The following is an 18897-nucleotide window of genomic DNA, read 5'->3' as shown; positions in this document are numbered from 1 at the left end:
CTCCAGGTGCCTCCTGGACTTCGCGTTCCTCCTCCTGGTGCTGGCTGCTGGAGGTGTGCCCCTCACGCTCTCTGTGCTCTGCCCGCAGGCTGCAATAAGCTGACAGACCAGGCCTTGCTGTACCTGCGCCGCATCTCCAACGTCACCCTCATCGACCTGCGGGGTTGCAAACAGATCACCCGCAAAGCCTGTGAGCACTTCATCTCGGACCTGTCCATCAACAGCCTCTACTGCCTGTCTGATGAGAAGCTGATCCAAAAAATCAGCTAGAGACCCTCCCCGGGGCAGACTGAGGAGAAGGAAAAGAGCCCATCCCGCCCCTCTTGGAGAGCCCCTCCTCCATCTCCCCCCTTGCCCTGCGCGTCCTGCCGCTGCCTCCCACCTGGCTCGGCAGGCAGGGCTGTCGCTGGCCTCGCTCCACTGTCCTTCCTCCTCCTCCTTCCCCGGGACTTCTGCCGAGGAAGACGTCCCGCCAGGCTGGCCAGTACCAGAGGAGGAACGGGCACATGGCAGGGAGCCTGGGCCCGGAGGCTGGCCGCTCCCGAGGCGGGGGCTGTGACAGAGGCCTCTGTGCAGAGAATTGGGGCACCCTCTCCCCCCAGCTTTTCCCCTCCTCCCCGTCGTCTCCTTGCCTTGAAACACTTGTCACTTCCCCGGTAGCACAAAGCTTGAGGGTCAAGGTCTCTCCGAGGAAGCAGGAGCAGAGCCAGAACACCCCGTCCCCCTCTGTGCCGCCACCAGCTCGGCGCTTCCCTGCGCTCTCCCCCCCTTTTCCCTTCCCCTTCCCCTCGACTGGCTGCAGGGATTGCTGTCCATGCCCCTCCTCCTCCCACGCATCCGGGCGGTTCTTTAAGCACCCAGGGCAGGAGCCCCGTGGCCGGGGTGTCCCGGGAGCAGGGGCTGGGGGATAACTCGTCTGTCCGAGGGGATGGAGCAGGGGAGAACCCACAGGTACACCAGAGCTCAGGGAGGACTCGGGAAGCATCAGCCAGGGGTGAGTGAGCCCGGGGCGGGGACAGGAGCTGCCTCCTCTTCCTCCTCAGCTCCCGGCACCACGAAGCACTCTGGGGCCGGAGGGGCGAGGGCTGCTCCGCGGCCTGGGACCGAACTGGCATCGTCCTCTCCTTTCCCCCCCACCCCCTTTTCGCTGCCGATTTTCCTTTGCAATGAATGGTTGGTCCAAAGAACCTCTCTCTAGGGCAGCAGAGAGCTTTTTGCACTTTAAAAAAAAACAACAAAAAAAAGACAAAAAAACAAAACAAACAAAAAAAAAGACAAGAAAAAAAAAGAAAGGAAAAAAGGTTGGAATCTTCTTTTTCTGGGTCACTATTTTATTTCCCTCCCTGTCCTGCCTGTGCCTGGACACTCCCCCTCTCTGTCCCCCCGGTGTCAGCACCCTGCTCTCTCCCTGGCAGCATACCGATAGCACAATCCGGGGTGTCCCCTCCGTGCCACCACCGGTCCCCAGCCCCGCAGGGGTGCCCGGGGGGCAGCCCGCACCCCCCCTGCTGCTTCAGAAGCAATAAAGGAGGAGAGGCGGCCAGCGGGGTCTGTCCCCGGCAGGGGGACAGCAGGGGACAATCCCGCAGCTGCGACAAGGGGCAGTGCGGCCAGCGGGGCCTCGGAGCAGGAAGCCCCCCCAGGCGAGAGGAGGAGCCTTCGGCCTCGGCCTGTCTCGGCGGCGGCTCCCGGGAAAGACATCGGAAGAATTAAAGCTTTTCTTTTTCCTTTGGATTCCTTTTTGAGTTTTGCAACGCGAAAGAAAATTTCCAGAGCTGGGGTTGAGAGGGGCGAGGTGCTCCCTCCCCCGGGGGACAGCACCCCCTTCCCGCCGTGTCCCCCCCTCCAGCGCAGAGACTCCGGCGTGCCACCCTCCTCACCACCCCGGCGTGGTGCAAATCCACGAGGAAGAAAAAAAGAGAATTATATATAATAAAAATCACTTAGTGATTTAAAACCAACCCAGCCTGCTCCCTAAAGACAACTCCTGCAAGCAAAGTCACTTGTTTAAGGGTTTGGTTGTGGTTTTGTTTTGTTTCAATGCCCCCCTTCCCTCCCTTCCTCCTTTCCTCCCTTCCCCGGAGAAATATTGTAAATATCTATTTTTTTGTTGGCGATTTAGAGTCCATCTCTGATGTTTGTGCTTTAAAATTAAATGTAAGCATTAAGGGTAAAAGTAAACCAAGTCTTGCACTCTCTCAGCTGGGGTTGGGGGTTCTTGGCTGGGGCAGAGGGAGGGGGAGGGCACCTATTTGGCAAGTGGGCTTGCTTTTTTTTTTTTCTTTTTTATTTTTTGCTTTATTTTTTTTTTCTTTCTTTCTTTATTTTGGGGGTTTTTGCTTCCTGAGCCTTCTCCCCTGCTGGATTTTTAGAGAGGCTCTTTGCTCATACCATATTAGCAGCAGGCTGGGTGAGCTGTTGTGTGGGGAGGGAAAACCCGAGCCTCCCACGGGAAATATTTTGTTTCTTGGGGGTGGATTTTTGGAATTAAAAAGAAAAAAAAAGAAGAAAAAAAAAAAGACCAACTAAAATCCATGAGTGTGAGCTCTGCCCGTTTGTCTGTGAGGGAAGTGGAGGGGACAGGCCAGGGCTGGGACCTCCTGTGTCCCCCTGTCCCCTCCACTGTGGCTTTCTCAGCTGCTCGAGAAGAAACTGGAGCATCGTCTGTGGTGGCAGCTGTCCCGGTGTCCCCACTGTCTGCTGGCGGGTGGTGGCAGCTGTCCCTGTGTCTCATCACCTCCTGCCAGGGCCACAGCTCCTCCAGAGACCTGTGGGGCTCCTGCCCTCCATGTCCCTTGGGAAACCTGTCCTCTCCCAGTGGATTCCTGGGCCACCAGAGTGACATTTAGTGTCCCCCACCCTGTGGGGATGTCACAGCCCAGGTCCCCACGGCAGCTGAGCTGTGACATTTGCATGGTGAGGCACGCGGCAGGTGCCATCATCCTCCACAGGTGGCTGAGGCCACTGTCACCCTCCCTGTGCCCTGGTCCCCAGGTGCCACCACGTGCCCCTCGCAGTGATGCACCGGAGCCAAGCGAATCTCAGGGCCCCAACCCCCTGCCTGTCCCCTCCCGGTGTCCCTTTGTGGCCCCAGGGACAGGGACCCTGCCCACAGCGTCACATCCACTGCCGCGCGTGGCACGTGTGGGCACACACACACGTGGTGTGGAGTGACACACACGATGTCACGCACACACAGCCACCGTCACACACCCGTGCTGTCTCTCACACAGTGTCACACACACAATGGCACGCACAGGGATGGCGTCACACCCGTGGTGTCACACCCCCAGGCTGGCACACACACCTGGTGGCACACGGGCACCCAGTGCCACACAACCTCTGTCACACCAAGTGTCACACACGTAGTGTCACACACGCAGTGTCACACACCCAGTGTCACACACACACACCCAGTGTCACACACACACACGCAGTGTCACACACGCACCCAGTGTCACACACACCCGCAGTGTCACACACGCAGTGTCACACACCCACAGTGTCACACACACAGTGTCACACACACAGTGTCACACACCCAGTGTCACACACGCAGTGTCCCACACCCAGTGTCACACACACCCGCAGTGTCACACACGCAGTGTCACACACACACAGTGTCACACACACAGTGTCACACACACAGTGTCACACACACACAGTGTCACACACACCCGCAGTGTCACACACGCAGTGTCACACACACACAGTGTCACACACACAGTGTCACACACACAGTGTCACACACACACAGTGTCACACACACCCGCAGTGTCACACACGCAGTGTCACACACACACAGTGTCACACACACACAGTGTCACACACACAGTGTCACACACACACACACCCAGTGTCACACACAGAGTGTCACACACACACACACCCAGTGTCACACACCCAGTGTCACACACACCCGCAGTGTCACACACCCAGTGTCACACACACACACCCAGTGTCACACACACCCGCAGTGTCACACACCCAGTGTCACACACACACACCCAGTGTCACACACACCCGCAGTGTCACACACGCAGTGTCACACACCCAGTGTCACACACACTCCCAGTGTCACACACCCAGTGTCACACACACACTGCCAGTGTCACACACCCAGTGTCACACACCCCGCCAGTGCCACAGCCGGTGTCCCGGCCCCCCCGGGCGGGCGTGGCGGTGTCGCTGTCGCCGCCCAGCCCCGCTGTCCCCGCCCGCTCCGGTGCGGCCGCGCCCCGTTCCGCGCTGCGCTCCCGCCGCTCCGGGCGCCGCCGCCGCCGCGTCCCGGGGCCGCCGAGCCCCTCCCGGCCGCTCCCCGCTCCTCCGCCCGGCTGCTGTCCGGCCCCGTTCCGCTTCCGGGCGCGGTTCCGCTTCCGGGGCCGGCGGTCGGGTCGGGCCGGGGCCGGTGCGGCGCCGGCGGCGGGGCCGGCGGCGCGGCACGATGGCGGACCTGGAGGCGGTGCTGGCGGACGTGAGTTACCTGATGGCCATGGAGAAGAGCCGCGCCGCGCCCGCCGCCCGCGCCAGCAAGAGGATCGTCCTGCCCGAGCCCAGGTGAGGCCCCGCCGCTGCCCCTCCGCCTGTCCGTCCGTCCGTCTGTCCGTCCGTCCGTCCGTGCGTGCGTGCGCCCGCGGCAACGCCACCCCCGGTCCCTCGGTCAGCCCTGCCCGGCACTGCTCGCACGCTCCCGCGGTCACGGACACCTCCCGCACACGTGTGTGGCGGTCACAGCTGGCCTGACACACCGGCACGGACACACACGCGTCATGCCTGTTGCACAGACAGGCACACGGACACGGACACACACACACACGGATATGGACACACACGCATCATGCCTGTTGCACAGACAGGCACACGGACATGGACACACACGGACACGGACACACACACACGGATATGGATACACACGCGTCACGCCTGTTGCACAGACAGACACACGGACATGGACACACACACAGACACACTTCCTGCCTGATCCAGGGACACACAGACACAGACACACGGACGCGAGCACGCACACATCCTGCTGTCCCACCCAGCTGTGTGTCCCTTCTGTGGCGCCGTGTCACACCCATGTGTACACACACACACACACACACACACACACACATCCCTGTACCCAGGCGTGCAGAGGGTCACGGTGCCCCCTGCCAGACCCCAGTGCCCTCCCGTGCCCTCACTGCCAGGCACCCGTGAGGCTTTTTTCGGGGTGACGCTCGTCCCCACCCTCCCTTGGGCCCCAGTGCGTGGGACACGCTGTGATCCTGGCACCCACAACGTGCCACACTTGGGTGGGGACACACAGGATGGCAGGACATGCGTGCCACCGGGGCTTGGGGACACGGGAGGAGCAGGAGAGGGGGGTTGTGGAGCAGGGCTCCATCAGGGGGCACGGCTGAGCCCCTCCGGTGTGTCCCCAGCATCCGCAGCGTCATGCAGAAGTACCTGGAGGACCGGGGGGAGGTGACATTCGACAAGATCTTCACGCAGAGGATCGGTGAGCTGGGGACACGGGGGCTGTGGGGGACACCAGTGGGTGGGGTGGGCTGGGGGGCTGCACTGGTGGCCACCATGACAGCGAGAGTGGCCACGGGAGTGGCAGGGGGGTTGTGGGGCCAGGCTGGGCAGGGGTGCCGGGGGGCTGCGCCACGTTCCCCAGCCTGTGTCCCCTGTCCTGTCACTTCCCCCCACGGCAGCGCAAACCGTCCGGGGCAGGAAGCGCCTCTCACTTCCTCCTGCCGCTCCGGCGGTTTCCGGGCACGTCCGCCCTGCTCCGTGTGCCCGCCCGTGCCCCTGCCCCCACTGTGCCCCACGGCAGCCCCGCGCTGTCCCAGGGTGCTGCTCCCCGTGCCAGCTGTGTCCTTGGCACCCTGTCACCCTGCCAATCCTCACCGGTCCCTGCTTGGCACTTCCCCAAGCCTGGCACCGGGGTGGCAGCAGGGCTGGGCAGGCCCAGGGGATGTCCCTGTGTCCCTTGGCCTGGGCTGGGGGGCTGTCACCTCTCACGCTGTGGCTCTGTCCCTGCAGGCTACCTGCTTTTCCGGGATTTTGCCTTCAACCAGGCCGAGGAGGCCAAGCCCCTGATGGAATTTTACGAGGAGGTGAGACAGGGGACGCAGGGGACAGGGACAGCCCCCTGCGTGCACCAGGAGTGGGGCTGGTACCTCCAGGGCCCTTGGACACGGTGCCAACAGCACCACCCGAGGTGGCAGTGCCCAGGGAGCTGGGAGAGACTGTCCAAGGGGATGGGATAACCCCTCCCGTGAGACATGGCACCCAGAGGGGCCACAATTCCAGCATGCACTGGAGCTGTACCCCCTCCAGATCAAGAAGTACGAGAAGCTGGACTCGGAGGAGGAGCGAGCCGCCCGCAGCCGCCACATCTTCGACCATTACATCATGAAGGAGCTGCTGGCCTGCTCCCACGTGAGTGCCTTGGGGTGGGACAGCAGGGTGGCAGGGATGTCCCCACTGTGCCCACAGCATCCTCAGGGGCAGCTGCACAGCCCGCACAGGCTCCATCCTGGGAGCCACGTCCCAGCCCTGTGGATGGGGGTTCCTCTGTGGATTCCTGCCTCGTGCAGCCCCGCCTGGCCGCTGTCCCTTCTGCCCGAGGTGACACCGTGCTGTCCCCCTCACAGCCCTTCTCCAAGAGCGCCACGGAGCACGTCCAGAGCCGCCTGAGCAAGAAGCAGGTGCCCCCAGATCTCTTCCAGGTAGGCATCACCTGGGACAGGGAAGGGGTCCTTGCCACCTGTAACACTCAGAGGGTTAATCCTTAGAGGGGGCTGGGGGTGACAGGAGTCCCTGGAAGTGGGAGGGGGGTGTCCCAGGAGGAATGGGGACCCCGAGGGGCGGTGAGAGGGTCCCCAGAATGTTGGGAGTGAGGGGGGATTTCTTGTAGTCCCCATGGGGTGATGGGAGTCTGGGGGCTGGAGGTAGCAGGGGGTCCTCAGAGGGAGGTGACTGGGACCCTGGATGTCACCCTAGGGGTCCCCAGGGCTGGTGGTGTTGGGGTTCCCAGAGACTGAGGTGGCAGAGGCATCGCCAGGGGCCTGGAAGTGGCAGTGGGGGGACGTGAAATCCCAGGGGTGGAGGAGACCCCACAAAATGATGGGGTCGGGGTGACCTGGGTGGCCCTGGGGAGCCAGCACTGAGCCCTGTGTCCTCCCCAGCCCTACATTGAGGAGATCTGCCAGAACCTGCGTGGGGGCATCTTCCAGAAATTCATTGAGAGGTGAGTTGGGAGGAAATTCCCATGCAGACTGGGGTGTCCCATCCCACTGTCTCCCAGCCCAGAGAGGGAGCAGGGGTCCCCACACTGTGGACTCGGGGGTCTCTTCCTTTCCCAAGTGTCCTGGGGGTGCTCCCCGTCTCCAGACAAATCCAGGGAGTCTTTAAGGGCCATGTTTCTCCAGGATCTCCACTCTTGCCCTCTCTGCTCTTCCTTGCAGTGACAAGTTCACACGGTTCTGCCAGTGGAAGAACGTGGAGCTGAACATCCATGTGAGCAGGAATCCCTGCCCCTCGCCTCCCAGGGAGGGGGATGTGCTTCCAGGCAGCCTCCGTGTCCCTCACCTGGGAAAACTGGGGCAGGGCTTGGTGTCCAGGCTCATCCCAGTCTCCTCCTCAGCTCACCATGAACGACTTCAGCGTGCACCGCATCATCGGCCGTGGCGGCTTCGGGGAGGTCTACGGCTGCCGGAAAGCGGACACGGGCAAAATGTAACGGGAACGCTCCGGCACGGGGTTTCGGGGTGCTGGGGGGCCCCAGTGGCGTTGCTGTGGTGACACGTGTCGGGGGGGCTGCGGGGATATTGTCATGGGGGAGCTGGGTGCTGGCCCTGCTGTGGGGACGCGGTGGCTGCAGGGACTCCGTGTCGCCGCCAGGTACGCCATGAAGTGCTTGGACAAGAAACGCATCAAGATGAAGCAGGGCGAGACGCTGGCCCTCAATGAGCGCATCATGTTGTCCCTCGTCAGCACTGGGGTGAGGGGACACGGGTGCTGGGCTGGGCACGGGGTGGCAGGGGACAGGGACAGGGAGGGTGACCCCGCGTCTCCCGCCAGGACTGCCCGTTCATCGTGTGCATGTCCTACGCCTTCCACACGCCCGACAAGCTCAGCTTCATCCTCGACCTCATGAACGGTGAGACCCCGGCCCCGAGCCACTCCCGGGGCACAGAGCCCCCTGCCACACCTGCTCCAGGTGACAGCCAGTCCCTGTCCCCACAGGGGGGGACCTGCACTATCACCTGTCCCAGCACGGCGTCTTCTCGGAGGCGGAGATGCGGTTCTACGCGGCCGAGATCATCCTGGGCCTGGAGCACATGCACAGCCGCTTTGTGGTGTACCGTGACCTCAAGGTGACCGTCCCCACCCGCAGGACATCCCCAGGCCTTTAGAAACCCCTCCACTGCCCTGTGGGCCCCACGGGTGTCACAAACCCTGCGGGGGCCCTCAGAACACTGTGGGCGCTCGCCGAGCCGAGAGGGCACCCTCAGGTCTAATGGGCACCCCAACAGCAAAGTCCGTGGGCACCCTGAGACTTCGGGGGCACTCAGACATCCCCAAATCCCACAGAGCCCCCCAGGCTCACCACCCCGTACCCATGGGCCACTCTGGGGCTCAGGGTGTCCCCCGGTGTCTCTGCAGCCAGCAAACATCCTCCTGGATGAGTTCGGCCACGTCCGCATCTCCGACCTGGGCCTGGCCTGCGACTTCTCCAAGAAGAAGCCCCACGCCAGCGTGTGAGTGTGCCCACACCCCTGCCCGCCCTGACCCCTGCCCGGGGCGGCCCCTGACCCCCCTGTGCCCCCTCCCCAGGGGCACCCACGGGTACATGGCGCCGGAGGTGCTGCAGAAGGGGGTGGCCTACGACAGCAGCGCCGACTGGTTCTCGCTGGGCTGCATGCTCTTCAAGCTGCTCCGGGGGTGAGTGTGGGCTCAGCTGGACACAGCTGGACACAGCTGGGCACAGCTGGGCTCTGCTGAGCCCCCTCTCCCTCCACGCCACAGGCACAGCCCGTTCCGGCAGCACAAGACGAAGGACAAGCACGAGATTGACCGGATGACCCTCACCATGGTGGGTGGGGGCACTGGGGGGGCTGTGGGCAGGACGTGGGCACCCCTGGCCTGGGAGGCACACAGAGGGTCAGGGACAGCTGGTCTTTGCCTGGAGCACGTGTGTGTGCCCAGCTGTGTGTCAGTGTGTGTCCCTGTCCCCGCTCGGCAGTGATCTCATGGAATGTCCCACAGGCCGTGGAGCTGCCGGACTCCTTCTCCCCGGAGCTGCGCTCCCTGCTCGAGGGGCTGCTGCAGCGGGATGTCAACCGGCGCCTGGGCTGCATGGGGCGAGGGTGAGTGTCCCCGAGGCCCCCGGGGGATGGGACAAGGTGTGCTGGCACAGTCCCCCTGCGGCCACGCTCACCCGCCCTCCTCCTGCCACAGGGCGCAGGAGGTGAAGGAAGAGCCCTTCTTCAAGGGCCTGGACTGGCAGATGGTGTTCCTGCAGAAGGTGAGGGGTGTCTGCCCATGGCTGGGGACAGGAACAAGGACACAGCTGCGGGCAGCCACCCCTCTGACCCCCGCTGCTGCCCACAGTACCCGCCGCCCCTCGTCCCGCCCCGCGGCGAGGTGAACGCGGCCGACGCCTTCGACATCGGCTCCTTTGACGAGGAGGACACCAAGGGCATCAAGGTACCGGGCACAGGGGCCGGGCGTGGGGGCGTGGGGTGGCCCACCGCCCCTCACCCCGGCATCCCACCCTGCCCAGCTGCTGGAGAGCGACCAGGAGCTGTACCGCAACTTCCCGCTCACCATCTCGGAGCGCTGGCAGCAGGAGGTCACCGAGACCGTCTTCGACGCCGTCAACGCCGACACCGACAAGCTGGAGGCCCGCAAGAAGGCCAAGAACAAGCAGCTGGGCCACGAGGAGGGTGAGTGGGGCCGGGGACCCCCACCCTGAACCGCCCCTGGCCACATCCCGGGTGCTGATTCCGGCTCCCTGTGGTCCCAGAGTACGCCATGGGCAAGGACTGCATCATGCATGGCTACATGGCCAAGCTGGGCAACCCCTTCCTGACGCAGTGGCAGCGCCGCTACTTCTACCTCTTCCCCAACCGCCTGGAGTGGCGCGGGGAGGGCGAGTCGCCGGTAAGGAGGGCACGGCACCGGGGGGTGAGGGCTGGGGGACCCCGGTGAGGGCACGGGGACCGGGCTGAGCCTGTCCCCCCAGCAGTCCCTGCTCACCATGGAGGAGATCGACTCGGTGGAGGAGACGCAGGTGAAGGAGCGCAAGTGCATCCTGCTGCGCATCCGCGGGGGCAAGCAGTTCGTGCTGCAGTGCGACGTGAGTGTCCCCCCCGCCCCCCTGGCTGCTGGCCACCTCCTGCTGCCTGCTAGCCATCCCCCCTGCTGGCTACTACCCGCCTCTTGCTGGCCACTTGCATGTTTAGTCCTTCAAGCCATGCCAGGGCAGCAATACTGAAAACGTGGGGCAACCCCACAGCCCTGGCACCCTGGGGGGACAGAGCCACCCTGTGCCCTGCCCTGTTCCCCCGTCCTGACCCAGCTGCCTGCCCCGCAGAGCGACCCCGAGCTGGTGCAGTGGCGGAAGGAGCTGCGGGACGCGCAGCGCCAGGCGCAGCAGCTGCTGCAGCGGGTGCCCCGCATGCAGAACAAGCCGCGCTCGCCCGTGGTGGAGCTCAGCAAAGTGCCCTTCATCCAGCGCTCCCCCAACGGGCTCTGACCCCTCCCCGCGCCCCCTTCCCCCTTCCCACCCCACCTCTAATTTATTGGGTTGGGTTCCCGCGTGTCCCCCGCTCTCCGTGTGCCCGGGGGCTGGGGGGGGACGCGCCCGGTGCCGGCGTCACCCGGGGGCGCGGCCTGGCACCTTCTCCCCGGTGTGCCCCCCGCTCCTCCAGGAAGTCTCCGGCTCAGATGAAGGCAGCCCCCGTCCCTCCCGCCCGCTCCCCAGTGCCGTGTGTGCCAAAGGGGCCGGCGGGGTCCCCAGCCGGCATGTCCCCCCTCCCTGCGTGGCTGTGACACCCCCTCGTGCGCGTGCGTGGCTGTGTGTGAGTGTGTGCCCAGGGGGACCCCCTGTAAATACTGTGCCACGGGTCCCCTGCGCCCCCCGCTCTGCCCCTGCCCCTCCTGCCCCTCCCCAGGGCACCCCCAGCCCCCTGCCCTCCCTCCTGAGGAGAAAGGAGCAGGTGGGACCCCCTAAAATCAGCCACGGGTGGGCACAGGGGTGCCCCCTGCCCCCCAGTCCCCGGCAGCATCTGTAAATATTAGTCTCTGGTCGCTCTGCTCCCGGGGCCGGGGGGGCACCGGGCAGGGGGGGCACAGGGCAGGGCCGGGGCAGTGGCTGAGTGAGGTTTTCATGAGCAGAGATGTGAGAATGCCAAAAAAAAAGAAGAGTTTTTATAATAAAAAGATGGAAAAACACCATCCGGCTCCACCTCACTGCAGGGGGGAGAGATGGCTCTGCACCTGCTGAGGGTGGCGTGGAGTCCTTGTCACCTCCTGTGGTGTGGGAGATTCCTGCGTGTCCCCCTATGGACGCACCAGCACTTTGGGGACATGCTGGAGCGTCCCCAGGCCCCACAGGATGGGGGTCCCGAGCCAGCCTGGGCGGCTGGGGCTTGTGTCCCCCGTTTCTGCTCTGTCCCCTGGTATGGTCTGGGCTGTCACTTGTCACCTGGCAGCGCAGGTGCCACCTGTCCTGCCCACACCCTGCCTGCGGGCAGCGCGTCAGGGCGCGGCTGGGCTGGTGCTCCGGCATTCCTGGGGAGCGGCAGGGCCGGGATGGGATATGGGATATGGGATGGGATGGGATGGGATGGGATGGGATGGGATGGGATGGGATGGGATGGGATGGGATGGGATGGGATGGGATGGGATGGGATGGGATGGGATGGACCCAGGACGGTGCTGAGCAGCAGGTACCCACGGATGTCAGGATGCAAAAGGGGTCAGGGAGCGCCGGGGGCCCCCAGGGTGTCCAGCAGGCGATGCCGGGCACCGGCAGCCCCCGGTACCGGGGCTCAGCTGGGGGCCAGCGGGTCCCTGTTACAACCCCGGCGGGACAGTGTGAGAGGGGGCGGCCCCAGGCTGTGTCCGGTGCCGGTTTCAGTGGCACTCCCGGTGCTGCTGCGGTGGCGCTGCCCACAGTCACGGCTCGCGGTGCCGGTGCCGTTCCCAGCGCCTGCTCCATTCCCGGTGCCGATAACGTTTCCGGTGCCGATAACATTTCGAGGTGGCCCGACACCTCGCTCCCTTTCCCGCTGCCCGTTCCCGTGCGCGGTGCCTGCTCCATTCCCGGTGCCTGCTTGCTCGCGGAGCGCCGTTCCCGCGGCCTCGGCCGTGCCCGGTGCCGGTGCGTGCCGCCGGTGCCCGGTGCGGCCCCGCCCCGCGCCGCCGCGCTGCGCCGCCGCCGCCCCCGCGCAGCCATTGCGGGCAGGCCCCGCGCTGCGGCCCGCTCCGTCCGCCCCGGCGGCCCCGGGGACATGGTGCCGGGATGGCCCGGCCCGCCGAGACCTTCCCGCTGCACCGGCTCGTCTGGCACAACCGGCACCAGGCGCTGGACAGCGCCCTGCGCGCGGGGACGGTGGGAACGGCGCCGGGAGCGGCACCGGGAGCGGCGCCGGGAGCGGGCACCCCCCACGCACCGGCACCGGGAGCGGGAGCGGGCGGGAGGGCGATGGCAGGGAGAACGGCAGCGCGGGGATGGGGCACTGGGAGCGCTGGGAATGCTGGGGGGGACCGGGAGCGCTGGGGAAAACCGGGAAGGCTCTGCTGGGGGAGGTGGGGGAGGGGGATGCTGGGAGGGACTGGGAGCACTGGGAGATACTGGGAGCACTGCGGGGATGGGGAGCACTGGAGGGAGACTGGGAGCGTCAGGGAAGGCTGGGGACGCGGCACTGGGAGCACTGGGGAGAAGACTGGGAGCACTGCAGAGGGACTGGGAGCGCATGGGGAGATGGGGCACTGGGGATGGGACAACTGGGAGCACTGGGGGCACAGGGGAGTGGGGGAGCTGGGGGGAGGCTGGGAACACTGGGAGCAGGGGGAGCTGGTGGCACTGGGTGGGGGGACAGCACTGGGAGCATCTGGGGGAACTGGGAGTGCTGGAGGAAGACTGGGAGTGGTGTGGGGACTGGGAGTACCGGGGAGACTGGGACTCAGGGGACTGGGAGCACTGGAAGAACTGGTGGCACTGGAAGGACTGGTGACACTGGGGTAATAAGGGACTGTGACACTGGGATAATAAGGGTAGCACCAAAGGCCTGGAAGCAACTGGGAGCGCTGGGATTGGGTTGGCTGCACTGGGAGAAGGGGGGGCTGGGAGCACCAGGCCTTGGGAACATGGGGGACACAGGCGGAGCACTGGGGTGGCACGGGGAGGGGGCAGTGACCCCAGCACCCTTCCAGCACGACGTGGAGCTGACAGACCCGCGCGGCCGGACGCCCCTGGAGCTGGCCGTGTCCCTGGGCCACCTGGAGTCGGTGCGGGTGCTGCTGCGGCACAACGCCAACGTGGGCCGGGAGAACGCCAACGGATGGACGGGTACAGGGACACCACGGGCACTTGGGGACACCGTGCCGGGGCGCGGGTGGCCTCCAGCTGACGGCACCCCGTGTCCCCAGTGCTGCAGGAGGCGGTGAGCACGGGGGACCCCGAGATGGTGAAGCTGGTGCTCCAGTACCGTGACTACCAGCGGGCGACGCGGCGCCTCGCCGGCATCCCCGAGCTGCTCAGCAAACTGCGGCGGGTACAGCCCCCCAAAACTGCACCCCAGAGCCCCCCAGGGACACCCACCAGCCCCATCCCTTTGCTCAAGACTCCTCACCTCTCCAGTGACTGCAGCGGAGAGCCCCCAAGTCTCCCCAGGACCCCCTGTCTCCTCCATGACCCCACTCTTTCCCCAGGGACACATCCAACCCCACTTCCCCACGCTGCCCTGATCCCCCTCATGACCCCAGTAGGAATCTCCATCCTGAGATGGTCTGAGAAGGGACCCCAAATTCTCCCCAGAAGCCCCCACTGACTCCCTTCTTTCCCTGGGGACCCCCTGCTTATCCTTTTCCTCTGGGACTCGCTGCTTATCCATCCCTGTGGACCTGCACTAGTGGCCCCCCTCTCTCTGATCCCCACCCAGGACCCCAATAAGGACTCCCCAGACTCCTCCCCCCTCCCCAGTGACCCCAGCAGGGAGTCCCCAGCCCCTCCACATCCCCCACCATTCTCCTCATCCCTTCCAGGCATCCGACTTCTACGTGGAGATGAAGTGGGAGTTCACGAGCTGGGGTGAGCGTGGCCGGGCTGGGCAGGGGTAGGGGTCCCCGGGGGCCCCCCGGCCGCGGGGCTGAGTGTCCCTGTGCCCGCAGTGCCCCTGGTGTCCAAGGTGTGTCCCAGCGACGTGTACCGCGTGTGGAAGCGCGGCGAGAGCCTGCGGGTGGACACCACCCTGCTGGGCTTCGAGCACATGACGTGGCAGCGCGGCCGCCGCAGCTACATCTTCAAGGGGGAAGGTCAGCTCCAGCCCCCCGCCGCCCCTCTGTCACCCTGGGGAGCCCCCGGGGGCCCTGCACCATACGTGCATCCCTGTAAGGACCTGTCAGGATTCCCTGGGGGCCCTCCAGTCCTTGTGGGGACCCACCGACCCCCTGCACTATAAGTGCACCCCTGTAAAGAGCCCAGATTCACTACAGGGACTTCCCTGGAGATCCCCCAGACCCTCTTGACTATAAATATTCCTGTAAGGACCTCCCAGATCCCCTCTAGGGACCACGTAGGATTCCAGTTCCCCCCTCCCTAAGGGAACACCTCAATTCTTATACCAGGGACCCCCAATTCCCCAGATCTCCCAAAGGAAACCTTAGTTCTCCCTGAGGGAACCACCTCAGCTCCTGCATGTACGAGGGACCCCCAATCCCCCCAGCCCCCCCAGTGCCCCCAGGCCTGGGGGTGTCACTGGGGGTGGGTGCTGACCCCTGCGGTGTCCCCACGCAGACGAGGGGGCCGTGGTGATGGAGGTGGACCACGACAAGCAGGTGGTGTACACGGAGACGCTGGCGCTGGCCCTGCACGAGCCCGAGCTGCTGCTGGCGGCCATGCAGCCCACCGAGGAGCACGTGGCCGGCCGGCTCACCTCGCCCATCGTGTCCACACACCTGGACACGCGGAACATCGCCTTCGAGAGGTGGGAGGGGAGGGGGAGCTCGCGAGGGGGGAGCGCGGGCCAAGGGGAAGGAGGCGCTGGTGCAAGAGGGTGAGGCCTCCCCGCTCCCCCAGGAACAAGTCTGGGATCTGGGGCTGGCGCTCGGAGAAGATGGAGGTGGTCAGCGGCTACGAGGCCAAGGTGAGCACGGGGACGGGGGGGACACGGAGGACAGCCTGGAGTGTGGCAGGCCTGACGGTGTCCCCACACAGGTGTACAGTGCCAGCAACGTGGAGCTGGTCACCAAGACCAGGACGGAGCATCTCTCCGACCAGGACAAGTCACGCAGCAAAGGTGACAGCCCTGTCAGCCAATCAGGGGGCCTGTGCACGGTGGGGACAAGCCACCCTTCCTGGGTGGCACAGGTGTCAGGTGTGGGACACTGTGGGTGTGACACTCTGGGTGTGGGGTGTGACATGTCAGGTGTGGGCCGCTGTGGGAATAATGTGGCAGGCGTGGGACAGCGTGCAGTGTGCCACCCATGAGGGGTGTGACCGCTGACAGCCCTGGGAGTCCCTCCCACTGCCCACACCTCACCCTGCACCCCGCTCTCCCCCCAGGCTCCAAGACCCCCTTCCACTCCTTCCTGGGCATCGCGCAGCAGCACGGCACCCACAACGGGGTGAGTGGCCATCCCTGGCCTCCCTGGGGAGCCTGGGGGTCTCCAGGGGGGCTGAGTGGTGCTGCTGTCCCCCCAGGCACCCGTCCTGCAGGCTGCCAGCCCCACCAACCCCACGGCCATCACCCCCGAGGAGTACTTTGACCCCCACTTTGACCTGGAGACCCGCAACATCGGGCGCCCCATTGAGATGTCCAGCAAGGTGCAGAGGTGAGGCCGCCGCCCCGGGGTCGGGACATACGGGATGGTGACAAAGTCCTCGGGATGTGGATGCACAGGGTGGTGACAGGACAGAGTCCTCAGGGGCCGTGCCACTGCTGTCCGTACACGGGGTGTGGCCAGGGCGGTGGCACTGGGGTGGTGCTGGTGGCCAGTGTCCCCAGCGGGTCCCCGTGCCCACGGTGGTGCCCGGGCAGGTTCAAGGCGACGCTGTGGCTGTGCGAGCAGCACCCGCTGTCGCTGGCGGAGCAGGTGACGCCCATCATCGACCTCATGGCCATCTCCAACGCCCACTTCGCCAAACTGCGCGACTTCATCACCCTCAAGCTGCCCCCTGGCTTCCCCGTCAAGATCGGTGAGAGGGACAGCTCAGTTTGGGGCGGGATTAATAGGGGCAGGAGTTCACTGGGGCTTCAATTGACGCCTGAACCCGCAGAGATCCCCCTGTTCCACGTGCTCAACGCCCGCATCACCTTCAGCAACCTGTGCGGCTGTGACCAGCCCCTGGGCTCCGTGCGGATCTGCGCCCCCCAGGAGCCCCCCGGCGCCCACCCCCCTGGCACCCAGCCCTCCGGGCCCAAAGGTGAGGCTGGGGGGCCTGTGGCCGGGAGGTGCTGGGGTTCCATGGGTGTGGGGCGCTGTGGGGTGCCACGGGGACAGCCGTGGGCGGCGCTGACGGCTCCCCGTGCGCGGCAGCGTGGCCGTTCCCGTGCGAGGTGGAGGCGGGCGTGTTCGAGGTGCCGGCCGGGTACACGGTGCTGGGCGCGGGGCGCAGCGAGCCCCTGCGGGACGAGGACGACGACCTGCTGCAGTTCGCCATCCAGCAGAGCCTGCTGGACGCCGGCACCGAGACCGACCAGGTGAGGCCACGCCCCCTCACCTGGGCACGCCCCCGGTGCACCTGGGCACGCCCCTAAGGTGTGGCCACACCCCACAGGTGACCATCTGGGAGGCGCTGACCAACACCCGCCCCGGCGCCGAGCCGCCGCCCTACGATGAGGACCTGCAGCTGGAAAGGTGAGGTTGCACCCGTGGGGGCGTGGCCTGGGGTGCCACGCCCACCTCACCTGGGCGGGGTCAAACTGGGAGGGGCAGGGGTTAAAGATGTCAGGGTGTGGTCGGGGCAGGGTTAAAGGTGTTGGGGTGTGGTCGGGGCAGAGTTAAAGGTGTCGGGGTGGGGCAGTGGCAGGGTTAAAGGTGTTGGGGTGTGGCCAGGGGAGGGGCTGAAAGGGAGGAGCTTCTTTCTGCCCAAAGGGTGTGTCCACAATGGGCGTGGCTAACCGCAGGTGTGGGTGTGGCTAGGAGCTGGGCGGGGCGTGTGGGGAGGGGCATGGCTCTCCAGGACATTTAAGGGCTGTGAAAGAGGTGTGGCCTCCAGGGGTGGGGCACAGGGGTGCCAGAGGGGGTGTGGCTCCCATGACAGGGGTGACATGTCCCATGACACGGGTGACATGTCCCGTGACACGGGTGTGGCCCCGCTGCTGTCCCCTCCCCAGGGCGCTGCAGGAGAGCATGCTGCTGCAGGCCGGGCCCAGCGCCGAGCCCCCGGCCCCCGGGAGCCCCCCCGGGGCGGGCGGCGGGAGCCCCCCGGGCCCCCCCGGGTACGGCAGCTTCGCGGAGCAGCTGCGCCTGGCCATGGCGCTGTCGGAGCGGGAGCAGGAGGAGCGGGAGCGGCGGCGGCGGGAGGAGGACGAGGAGCTCCAGCGCATCCTGCGCCTCTCCCTCACCGAGAAGTAGCGCCCCGGGGCGCCCCACGCCGGCACGGGGACGTCCCACGCAGGGACAGGGGTGTCCCATGTGGGGTCACCCCACGCACGGACGCAGATGTCCCGCGTGGGGACACCCCTTGCAGGGATAGGGACACCCCAGGCAGGGGACACCCCGGCGCGGGCGCTGTCCCCCACCGGGATGCCCCAGCGCGGGCACAGCCCTGCCTGGGGAGCAGCCGGTGCCGGGATGGCCCCCCCGTGGTGGGGACCCCCCCTGATGTGGGTACAGCCCCCCACAGGGGATTTGATCCAGGGATCCTCCTAGCCCCGGGACCCCCCAATCCAGGGCTCTTCTCCCACCAGGCTCAAACCTCAGCCCAGGGACCCTCACCTGGGGACCGCCCCTCCAGGGATAGCCCTGTGCCCAGGACCCCTCCCTAGGGAACCCCCTCCTCTGTGGTGTTGTGACCCCATGGGGGGCAGGACGGACCCGGGGGTCCCCGTGGGATGCAGGTGGCCCCCGTTTTAAGGCACTGCAGTGTGGGGGGGGGGGTGTTGCTGTAGGACACGAAACAGCATGACGCGGACACGCTGCTGCTCTCAAGGTAGAAAAGGGAAGTTTATTTTCTGACTCCAACATCTATAGGTTTCCAGAGGTGGCAGTGGATTGGAGGGTGACAGTGCCACCTCTCCAATGACGCTGGACAAACCAACAGTCCATGAAATTTCTCCTCCTCCATAAAAGAACGGAAAATAATAAGTTGTTTACAGAAAGTGTGAGAGAAAGTTTGCTACAAGAACGTAAACATCAGAAGGCTTAGAAAATCTTAGAAAAATCAGGGCGACAGGGGGGACTGCTGGGGGACCCCCAGGCCTCGTCCTTTGGGGCAGTGGGGGGGCAGGGGGGCCCCGAATGTCTGTACATATACATATACATATATTATATATATATATATATATATACACACGTGTGTCTGTGCCTGGGGCGTGATGGGTGGGGTGTCCCAGGGGTGGAGCCTGGGAAAAGGGATGGATCCTGCAGGTAGGGTGGGGCTCAGGTGATGGGGCTCATCCAGTGAGCGTGTGGGTGGCACTGGTGGGCTGCTCCTCCTCAGCTCGC

At 65.4% G+C, this 18897-nt stretch overlaps 3 protein-coding genes across 4 annotated transcripts in view; all 3 read left to right on the top strand.

The window, feature by feature from the left end:
• The window catches only part of KDM2A (lysine demethylase 2A), a 33502-nt gene extending 31304 nt beyond the window's left edge, over nucleotides 1-2198 (top strand). The window contains exon 22 of the mRNA XM_064425837.1: nucleotides 89-2198. Coding sequence (XP_064281907.1) covers nucleotides 89-270 — 182 coding nt within the window. The 3' untranslated portion in view covers nucleotides 271-2198. The remainder of the gene's footprint in view (nucleotides 1-88) is intronic.
• Nucleotides 2199-4161: 1963 nt separating this feature from the next.
• On the top strand, nucleotides 4162-11454 carry GRK2 (G protein-coupled receptor kinase 2). Of its 2 annotated transcripts, none has more exons than XM_064425835.1 (21): nucleotides 4162-4557; nucleotides 5427-5503; nucleotides 6034-6107; nucleotides 6331-6432; nucleotides 6648-6722; nucleotides 7182-7243; nucleotides 7461-7512; nucleotides 7640-7731; nucleotides 7897-7996; nucleotides 8077-8155; nucleotides 8242-8372; nucleotides 8662-8756; nucleotides 8833-8940; nucleotides 9025-9091; nucleotides 9265-9365; nucleotides 9457-9523; nucleotides 9610-9705; nucleotides 9782-9944; nucleotides 10025-10161; nucleotides 10247-10357; nucleotides 10595-11454. In XM_064425835.1, the coding sequence occupies exons 1-21, from the start codon at nucleotides 4445-4447 to the stop codon at nucleotides 10754-10756; spliced, it is 2064 nt and encodes a 687-aa protein (XP_064281905.1). In that variant the 5' UTR covers nucleotides 4162-4444; the 3' UTR covers nucleotides 10757-11454. The 2 variants fall into 2 exon arrangements, with proteins under 2 accessions (XP_064281905.1, XP_064281904.1); XM_064425834.1 differs by having other exon boundaries at nucleotides 4168-4557; nucleotides 10244-10357.
• A 974-nt stretch (nucleotides 11455-12428) lies between these two features.
• On the top strand, nucleotides 12429-18740 carry ANKRD13D (ankyrin repeat domain 13D). The gene is made up of 15 exons (XM_064425833.1): nucleotides 12429-12616; nucleotides 13441-13576; nucleotides 13657-13781; nucleotides 14272-14317; nucleotides 14398-14541; nucleotides 15023-15212; nucleotides 15305-15371; nucleotides 15443-15524; nucleotides 15791-15852; nucleotides 15929-16059; nucleotides 16266-16423; nucleotides 16505-16651; nucleotides 16765-16928; nucleotides 17006-17085; nucleotides 17565-18740. Exons 1-15 carry the CDS (start codon nucleotides 12527-12529, stop codon nucleotides 17803-17805), a joined length of 1863 nt encoding a protein of 620 aa, XP_064281903.1. The 5' UTR covers nucleotides 12429-12526; the 3' UTR covers nucleotides 17806-18740.
• Nucleotides 18741-18897: the final 157 nt, after the last annotated feature.

The sequence above is a fragment of the Passer domesticus genome, chromosome 6 (assembly GCF_036417665.1).
Source record: "Passer domesticus isolate bPasDom1 chromosome 6, bPasDom1.hap1, whole genome shotgun sequence".
NCBI classification, from domain to species: Eukaryota; Metazoa; Chordata; class Aves; order Passeriformes; family Passeridae; genus Passer; species Passer domesticus.
The sequence above is the reverse complement of the archived record's forward strand: the minus strand, read 5'-3'. Positions and strand labels throughout refer to the sequence as shown.

What these genes read in the sequence shown, in the direction of transcription:
- GRK2 (XM_064425834.1), top strand. Translation starts at nt 4,445, where the DNA reads ATGGCGGACCTGGAGGCGGTGCTGGCGGACGTGAGTTACCTGATGGCC. An exon ending in TTCCAGAAATTCATTGAGAG is followed by an intron (nt 7,244 to 7,460) that starts GTGAGTTGGGAG and finishes TCTTCCTTGCAG; the next exon opens with TGACAAGTTCACACGGTTCT. An exon ending in CATCCTCGACCTCATGAACG is followed by an intron (nt 8,156 to 8,241) that starts GTGAGACCCCGG and finishes CTGTCCCCACAG; the next exon opens with GGGGGGACCTGCACTATCAC.
- ANKRD13D (XM_064425833.1), top strand. Translation starts at nt 12,527, where the DNA reads ATGGCCCGGCCCGCCGAGACCTTCCCGCTGCACCGGCTCGTCTGGCAC. An exon ending in TGCTCAGCAAACTGCGGCGG is followed by an intron (nt 13,782 to 14,271) that starts GTACAGCCCCCC and finishes CATCCCTTCCAG; the next exon opens with GCATCCGACTTCTACGTGGA. An exon ending in GAGGACCTGCAGCTGGAAAG is followed by an intron (nt 17,086 to 17,564) that starts GTGAGGTTGCAC and finishes TCCCCTCCCCAG; the next exon opens with GGCGCTGCAGGAGAGCATGC.